Below are 8,592 nucleotides of genomic sequence, written 5' to 3'. Positions count from 1 at the left end.
ATTAAATAGGGCTTACAGCCTGTGTGAGATATCTCTAAAGGTTGTTGGAAGAAAAACCACTTTACATATCATAAGTTCTGTAAAGTTCTATATAAATTGTATTAATACATCCTGGGACAAAGTCCTTGGGCAGCAGTTACCATTTTTCCCTTTGAATTGTTTTATCCTAAGACATAATCACCCCAAAGAACTTGTCATTGTCCCTCTCTCACCTATTACCCATTTTACACCCCGAAATAAATCACTCTGCTCTACTGTGTTCCAAGAAATCTTATTTTCTTTATTGTTTGATTTTTTTTTTGACTCGACAATGGTTTTTTTATTTTTGCAAGTTTTTTCTTTTTTTTTTTCTTTTTTTCTTTTTTTGAAACGTACTCGTCTTTATGAGTCTTTTGTTTTGTTCTCGTTAAATGCACTCGACCCAAAATTGGTTTGGCATATCGAAAAGGAGTAGACCAAGGTGGGGCAGGTGGGTGGTGGGAGGACAGGAGGAGGGAAGCCCAAACGGACAGAGAGAAAGCAAGGGTGAAAAGAAGGGTAAGAAGAGGAAGACAAGACAGATGGGAGAGACACAAAGGACAGACAGAGGGTAAGAGAGGCAGAGACATAAAACAGGGAAAGAAGGCGAGGGAACCAAGAAAAATGAAAATCCAGAAACTGCCTCCCACAAAATTTTAAGAGGGAAGGAACTCATGAGCCCAGAGAAAGGAAAGTAGGGGAGAAAACCAAGAACCTTCTCTATACAGTGGGTCCTATCCCAGCTGGGGTGGGGGTGTCAAGGCACCAGGGCTGGTTGGGGTGGGGGAACAGTTGGGTTCTCTAGGGTGGCTTGGAGCTTGGCTGCGATGGTCTTTGTATCCCCACCAGGGGGCCCTGCCATGCAGCTGTGAGGCCTAGGAACCCTTGCTGTTGCTATCCCTGTCCTTGCTAGATGGGAACCTCCTGACTTCACCCTACCCCCATGATTGTCCATGTCTGGGGAGATAAGGGGAGGGTGTGTGTGGTTGGGGGGGGGGGAAGTGGGACTCCTTACATTCCTTCAGGTTCTACAGAAACTCAGGAGTTCCCAATCCCTAGCTGGTGTCATATGGCTGCCCCAAGTTTGAGGCAGAAAGGGTCGGGGCCCTCTAGGCCTTCCACCCGCCAGCTCCCTTCTCTCTCCTTCCCCCTCTCCCAAACTGGGCTTTTCACAGCCCTCCCCTACCCAGGTGGCCCTTTGCCACAACCAGGGAATCGAGACAAGAGGTCACGGGGATATAGCTCCTGCCCTAAGTCTCTCAAGCACAGAAAGAGGGGAAATGTGTGGGGAAAATGGTGATGCAGGGCCTTTGGATGGTCCTTGCCTTCCCCAACCTGACCTCACTGCCATTCAACCCAGGGGCTCTTGATAGAGTGAATTTAGCACTTCTACCACAGGGTCACTTTGTCTTACCTAGAAGAACAAGAGAAGGAGATACCATGTTCTCCTTCTGTCCTCCCCACCCCATCCCCCAATGTGGGACAAAGCCACCATTCTTTGGTTTGACCCCTTCTCCCCCACATTATGGGGACAAGCCAGCCCCAGCTCCCCAGGAGGAGGGAGGGGGTTTCTAGCAGCAAAAAGGATTCCCCCAAGACCCCTAAGACTCCTACCACATATACTCATTCCCCAATTACTCCCTGGAGCTCCTGTCCCCCAAACCAAGAAGTTAATGGCAGCAGCAGGCTGAGACCCAAAGATGTTAGAAAACTCATGGCACTTGTGAGAAAAGTGGTAGAGGGGGGGTGTGAGGTGGAGAAAGCAGGAATGGGGAGGGGTCACCCTTTGGGAAAATGGCCACAAGGGACTCCACGGACCAGGGCATTGTAGCAACACTGCACAGTTGGGCTGTCCCATTCCTACCCCAAGAGGCATGGAGAGGAGCCCTTAGGTGAGGATGGTGAAAAAAAGGTTGAGAGGAAGGGAGAATACAGCAGGGAGAGGCACTCATGAGCAGATTTCCCTCCCAAAAAAACCAGCTTCTAAGAAGTGTAGGAGGTTTGAAGAAACAGCCTGACTGAAGTGTCCTCCTATGCCTTCCCAACTGGGGACCCCTCACATTTTCCAGAGAGGGGCAACTCCACCACTCCAAACCCTGACCCCAAGACCCATGGACACAAAATTCCCATTTTACCCTTCCCTACTCCAGCATCTGGGGATTGGGAGACTTTGCCTTTTTTTTTTTTTTTTTTTTAACTCTTCCATTAGCCCCTCTAGACAGAAAAATGACGCCTTTATCCCTTTGCCGGTCCTGAGGCCCAGAAGCAATTTACAGGTAACAGAACTTAAAGTGGTGTAGCCACCTCAGGAAAGCATCTTTGGGTCTGAGGCGTCTCCCCTTGGCAGGAAGGGAGGGGCAAGGAAAGGAAAATGGGTCCCTATTCCTGGAGCAGGCAATGGGACACATGCCCCAGGACAGACAATGCTAGGGACTGGATTCGGAGGGAAATGACAGGAACATGGTGCCAGGAAGGAAAGAGGTTGTGTCTCTTTTGCTTCTTGTTTTGTTTTTTGTTTTTCTGTCTTTTGATTGTAAAAAGCTGCCATGGAGGCCCCCACTCCAACCTGGCCAGGATGCACGCACAAGCAGAGAGAAGTCTTGGCTGCTGGGTAGGTAGGTGGGTGGGTGGGCAGGTAGGTGGGTAGGTGCTCTGGTTGGTGGAGAGCCAGAGCTGGCCTGGGCTGTGGGCTCCCAGTGGCTTCAAGTGATGAGATTTTTTTTTTTGTAATTTTTTTTCTTTTCCATTTCGTTGAAATATTTACAGCAATGGGGGAGGAGGGGAAGGGTAAAGAGGCCCCCCGCCCCAGGGAGAGTTCCAGACCCAGAATCTACTCCCCAGAGATCTGAGCCCACAGAGCTGGGAACTGCCCCCCCTAAGGGGTCACCCCCATGGGCTAGGGGCCCCATGGGGGGGTTGTGCTTAGTCAGGAGTCACCCTGGGGGGGTCAGTGGGTACAGTCTTGGGGGAAACTCAGAGCAGGCTTGCTTCCAGGGAGGGAATGAGGGGTAGTTGGCTCAGAAGAAAGTTCAATATTTAAACCTCCAGCCGCACCCCTCAATTTCCCTCCTGGGGCTTTCCCTTGGGCTAGAACCCCTAGTTTCAGGGGAGTATGAGGATACACAGAAGGCTGTCCATCTGTCCTTTGCCCTGAAATTCTTCCTTGGGGTAGGGCCTGCAAGGTTTCTGGCTGCAGAGAGGAACCACTGAAAGGTTTGGCAAAGTGGGGTTTTGGCAACCGCTTTACCCCTGGGCAGGAATTGAGGAAGGACTGTGCTCCTCCAAAGTCTTGCCCATCTATCCCAAAGGGGCCCTCAGCTTATCCCCACGATACTCCCCCAAAACAGCTGGTGCATGTGGCTGTCGGGAACTCCTGCGTACCCTGTACATCAGGGACCCTGCCCCTTCAGAGTCCCCTAAAAGGGGAATGGGAGGGCCCATCGGTGAGGGGTACAGCTGGAGAGGACAGCCTGTCTCACACTCCATTTAGTTCACTCTCTATTTCCCCAAAGTCCTCTCCCATCCAGAGTCCCCCTCCCCTGGCACTGGGCCACCCAGCCCTCTGGGTCCACGGGGCCCCTTAGAGGCTGGTGACCAGCTGCATCTGGCCATCACCATCAGGCCCTGGCCCCTCAAGGCCTGGGGCAGCTAGGTAGCCTTCATGGCTAGGCCGCCGCACCTGGTAATAGCCTTGCAGGGGGTTCCGAGCCACCAGGGCCGGGCGGGAGGTGTAGTAGATTTCAGGAGGACCAGGTGGAGCTGGAGGGGGGGGTGGAAGGGCCTCACTGGGCCCCTCTGGGCTACTGTCCGGGTAGGAGGGCGAGTCCCGCAGGTTGGCCCCACTGGCATAGAGCGAGTCCCGGCCAGGAGGGGAAGACAGGGGTCGGCTGACTGCCCCATCCTCAGCCGCACAGCTCTCTGATTCGTCCAGGTCGCTCTGATACAGCACCGACTGGGCCCGGGGCAGCAGCAGGGGCTCCTCTAGGGCCTTGTAGAGCAGTTCGATCTCAGCCCGGTCAGCCCCCCCGGGCGCCCCTGCCTCTTCATCCCCACCACTACCTGGGACTGGTGGCACCGGGGGCTCAGGTGGTGGGGGCCCTTTTGCTGCCCCGCTGCTACCCCTAAGATTGTTGTGCACCAGCTCCGAGATGATCATCTTCTCAAAGGCAGCAGCATCAGCCAAATTTCGTCCTCGGGGTGGTTCTGGACCCCCATCCCCTGGGGGGAAGTCACCACTTCGTAAGGAGTAGCTGTTGTTAAAGTTGCCGTTTAGTGGAAGGGTGTCCATGCCACATGCATCCCGGCCTCCTAGAGGGTGTTCTGTAAGACAGATGGACTCCGGTCAGACAGATGGCCAAGATAGATGGGAACATGGTGAGAAGGAAGCCATGGGTGGCTGCAGGTGTGGGCGGACTGATGAGCAAGGGAGCATGTGAGGGGCAGGACTAAGTTTTTCTCTCAGTTGTTCTCTAGGACTCTTCCCATCACCCTGGGAGTTAAGCCCTTCCCCACTTCTTACCTCTCACCTGCCGTTGGGGACACTATTCCCTGTTCCAACTATCTCCATCAGAGAGAACTAGCTTTCCCAGGCCATTCTATCACTCATCAGGAATTCTCCAGGGGATCCTGAGGAGTCATAGCTAGGGACTTGGACACTTAGGGATATGAGGGGCCAAGGCTGACCCTGCCTAGAGAGGAGGGCAATCCTGTATGTTCTGACCCACACTTGAGGCCATCCCCGTCTGGCAGCAGCTACTGCCTTAGACTGTCTCCCACCTCCTGAAATATTACTGGAAAAGGGTAGGACGTACTGGGCTCCCGGTAGCTCCCTGTAGGTTTGCATGAGGAGAGAAAAGAGAAAGATTTAAAATGAGAGTGGTCCAGAGATACCATCTCCCAACTTCTAACATCTAGCCCCCAAACCAGAGGTTATGAAACCTTCCCTCAAAGACCTACATACCCCATGCTCATCCCTCCCTCTCAAAAGTCCTCTTAAAACAACTCAATTTCCTTTAGTTGTTTGAGGTTCACAACAATTCTGAGGCAAGTATTATTATACCCATTCTAGATGAGGAAACTTGTCTGTGGTCACACAGTAAAAGAGCTGCATTTTGAACTCAGATCTTCCAATTCCAAGTCCCACACTTTATATTACAACCAACCATGCTGCCTTTTTCAGCTCTGTCCCCACAGGTAGTCCTTTTACCTGGGGAGTTGAAGACGGGGGGTGATGAGGGGTTGAAGCCCACAGACTCAGCAATGAGAGTATTATAGGGGCTGGTCCCACCTCGAGGCTGCAGGACAGGATTGGTTAGCAAGTGGTTCCCCATGGTACCTAGCAGAGGAGAGCCAAGGGTCAGAAATCACCAGAGGGACCAGAGTGGTTGACAGAATTTCAGGACTAGGACAGGAAACTTAAGAGTCAGGAAGGGCTGGCTGTCAGTCCCTCACCTCGGTTCAGGGTTGGGGTACTATTGATATCTCCAGCCATAAAGGATGATTCTGTCTGTTTCCTCACCGTGTCATTCCACATCCTTCTAATTCGGCTCTAGGAACACAACACAAGGTGTGGAAGGTGATTGGAGGGCTCTTGGTGCCGAGGCTGGTGACCTCTCCACGGTGAGGTTAGCCCCCGACCTTCCCTTCTACCAGCCCCACCACTGAGCCCCTAAGCCTCGGCAGCAACCCTATGTACCTGGGTCCCGGTATAATAGCGGTTGTTGCTACGCATTGCTGAGGTCTTGAGGGAGCCGTGGGTACCGCCAGGGGGTGGTCGGATGCAGCAGTAGGAGTGGCGCAGGCACTTGCTGTACTCCTTGTGCACCTGAGGGAGTGGAGAAGGAGGCAGGGGTGGTCAGTCAGAGTGGGAAGAAGAGGGCTAATTCAAGCACTCTGGGAAGAGGCTAGGTTACAGGAGTCTCGAGAAGGTCCTTGGAGTGGAATCCAGAGGAGATAAATCTGACTACTTGAGCTGGGGTCCTCTTACCTTCTTCTGCAGAGCGCAGTGAAAGACAAAGATGAAGACCCCCTGGAAGGCATTGAAAGTGGTGAAGAGATAGGCCATGACTACGGACTCCTTGTTGATGAAGAGTAGGCCGAAGGCCCAGGTGAGACCCAAAAGGAAGAGGAGGGCTATGGCCCCCAGAGCCCAGGACCTATAGGGGTGAGGAGGAGGTGAGCAGAGAGAAAGCATCTACAGCAGCTTCTTGGAGGAAGTCAAGGTTCCAGAGCAGAGGAACAGCTTAGGTCAAGGTGGGGTGTGTGGATGAAAGGCCCATACAGAGGGGGGCACCATCCCTCAGCCCATCCAACCCCGATGATCCCCCTTGCCTTCGGCCTCCTCCAAAATGGCTTGTTGGCAATAAGCCAACAGGATCTTTGGCCAGGCTGAGCCCAGTGTTTGAGCCCAACAATCAATCCCTGAAGGCTGGAGCTGGGGGCTCCTGGGCTGGGGTATTAAGTTATCCTCAGGTGGCCACTTACTTGATGTTGTCCAGGCGGCTAGAGTCAGGCTTGAGCACGGAGGAACTACGGATCATCTTGTGAAGTGTCACCATGAGGAACACCAGATTCACCTGAGAAATGAGGAAAGGGACAAGGACAGGGGGAGGTCCAGTTAGGCTACTTGGCTTGGCCCATGATACTCACAGGCCTAGGTCTTGTGTGAATGCTAAAGGGTTAGAGAACCTTGTGGTCTGATGCTGGAAAGGGGTTCTCTCTCTGGATGCCCAGGGGTAGCCTGGGACTGTTTGGTTTTTCGGTTCTTACATCCACACCCACACCCACACCCACACCCATCAAAAACTGGAAACCCCTCTAAAAGGGAAAGTAGGAGCCACTGTATATGACAGGAAGATTGGAAATCCTCACTGTACAGGGATGTAGCGTCACTAGATTTGGGAGTCAGACAACTAAGGGTTAAATTCTGGTTCAGCTACTTATTGCCTGCATGACCTTGGGCTAGTATTTAATATCTCACTTTCCCCATTTGTAAAGTGAGGAAGTTGTTTTAGAGGACTTCTAAATTCTTTTCTAGCTCTGTAGAAGTGTGAAATTCTGTATGGGGAAGATTAGAAACCATCCTTCTTTGGGGGAGACCAGACATCATAAGTAATTAAACAAGAGAAGATTTAACAGCACCATTATGTAATGAAGAAGATTAGTTCCGTTTCTTGGGTCTTGAAAAGAACAGAGTAGAATGGGGGTATAGACGTGCAGGGTACAGAAATATCTCCTTTTCAGATTTTGGGGCAAGTCCCTTAGGAGTGATTAGAAGAATTAGGGGGTGAAGACCAACCACTATGATCAAGGGGAGTTAAGTCTGGGGCTTTCTCCTCTGACTCACCACAATGACAAATGAGACAGGCCCAATGAAACTCCAGATGAAATAATTGTCTACTCGGAGCCAGCAGCTGTCAGAGACATAGAGGATAAGGTGGAAGTTATGATGGGAAAGAAGGAAAGTAAGCATTTATATAGCAACACCTACTAAGTTCTAGGTATTGTCCTAAGCACTTTACAGACATCTCATGTAACAGAAGGACCCAGGAGACCAGACAGCTCCACCTCCACCACCAACAGGACTCCCCATTGTGTCCCTGGGGGGCTGATTCTGCATAGTGGGTGGGGCCTTGGACCCCAGATTTCTGTGGAGTCAGGAGAATGTACCCTCGTGCCTGACTGGTCCCATCCCAAGAACCGGTACTGTCTGGGGGTCTAGGAGAGCAGATGCCAAAGAGACTAAGGGAAGAGCAAACACTCACGCCTTCTCAGTGCCGTAGCTTCGATAGTCGATGGCGGCAGCGATGCCCACAACCAGGGCTGGGAAGCAGTAGCCACCCAGGTAGTAGTATTTGGTGCGTGAGTACTCGCTCTCAAACACCTCCACCAACAGCAAGTAGAGATGCACGCCCTCCAGGCACAGCCAAGAGAAGGCTGCCAGGAAGAAGTAATGCAGCAGCCCCGCAAAGATGGGGCAGGCGATCTAGGGGCACAGGCATCAAGCATGAGGGGGAATGGCCATGTCCAGGCCAGTCCTCCTGCCATGCTCCCACCCAGCTGTGCCCTTGAACCCTGTTGCCCAATCCCCCCAAAGCTAGAAAGGCCCAATGTTGGCACATTTTAGACACAGCAAGCTAAATGCTGCCTCCTTCTCCTCAGGGAGGGAAAGAAGCCAGCCCTATCACCCTGGGCATCGGGCTTCTTGCACCCTAACCTACCTCATATTGGGTCTTGTCAATGCCAACAAGGAAGAGCAGCTCAGCCAGGAAGAGGTTGATGCAAAGATTCTTGTGGATGGTGTTTCGGTCAGTCTGTAGCCCCCGAAGGAAGCAGAAGGTGGAGATACAGATAGCCAGGCAGACAAGGGAGATCACAATGCCCACCCAAGTGATGACAGACAGCAGCAATTCATTGATCCGACCTTGGTACTGAGGAGAAATCAGAAAGGGCAATTTTAGGATCTGTGACCCTAACCCTTGACTCAACCAGAGCACCATTTGTAGGAAATTGCTAAGGACAATATGGACCTCATTGGACCACCCATTGGAACCTTCTGACCCTTCACCAGCTGAC

The 8,592-nt window shown here is 52.2% G+C and overlaps 1 protein-coding gene across 8 annotated transcripts in view; it reads right to left on the bottom strand.

Moving 5' to 3' along the window:
• Positions 1–259: 259 nt before the first annotated feature.
• Positions 260–8,592, bottom strand: part of ADGRL1 (adhesion G protein-coupled receptor L1) — a 65,152-nt gene continuing 56,819 nt past the window's right edge. For 3 of the 8 annotated variants that reach the window (XM_074310554.1, XM_074310531.1, XM_074310564.1), the window contains 10 exons: positions 8,238–8,447; positions 7,782–8,002; positions 7,364–7,430; positions 6,502–6,593; positions 6,005–6,173; positions 5,714–5,842; positions 5,470–5,566; positions 5,225–5,353; positions 4,830–4,847; positions 260–4,338 (listed from right to left, as the gene is read on the bottom strand). In XM_074310554.1, the coding sequence (XP_074166655.1) occupies positions 3,599–4,338; positions 4,830–4,847; positions 5,225–5,353; positions 5,470–5,566; positions 5,714–5,842; positions 6,005–6,173; positions 6,502–6,593; positions 7,364–7,430; positions 7,782–8,002; positions 8,238–8,447 (1,872 nt within the window). In that variant the 3' untranslated portion in view covers positions 260–3,598. Of the gene's footprint in view, positions 4,339–4,701; positions 4,848–5,224; positions 5,354–5,469; positions 5,567–5,713; positions 5,843–6,004; positions 6,174–6,501; positions 6,594–7,363; positions 7,431–7,781; positions 8,003–8,237; positions 8,448–8,592 lie in introns of those variants that run through there. The other 5 variants (XM_074310586.1, XM_074310572.1, XR_012489256.1 and 2 more) reach the window with 5 other exon arrangements.

This window comes from Sminthopsis crassicaudata, chromosome 1 (genome assembly GCF_048593235.1).
Source record: "Sminthopsis crassicaudata isolate SCR6 chromosome 1, ASM4859323v1, whole genome shotgun sequence".
Lineage (NCBI taxonomy): Eukaryota > Metazoa > Chordata > Mammalia > Dasyuromorphia > Dasyuridae > Sminthopsis > Sminthopsis crassicaudata.
The sequence above is the reverse complement of the archived record's forward strand: the minus strand, read 5'-3'. Positions and strand labels throughout refer to the sequence as shown.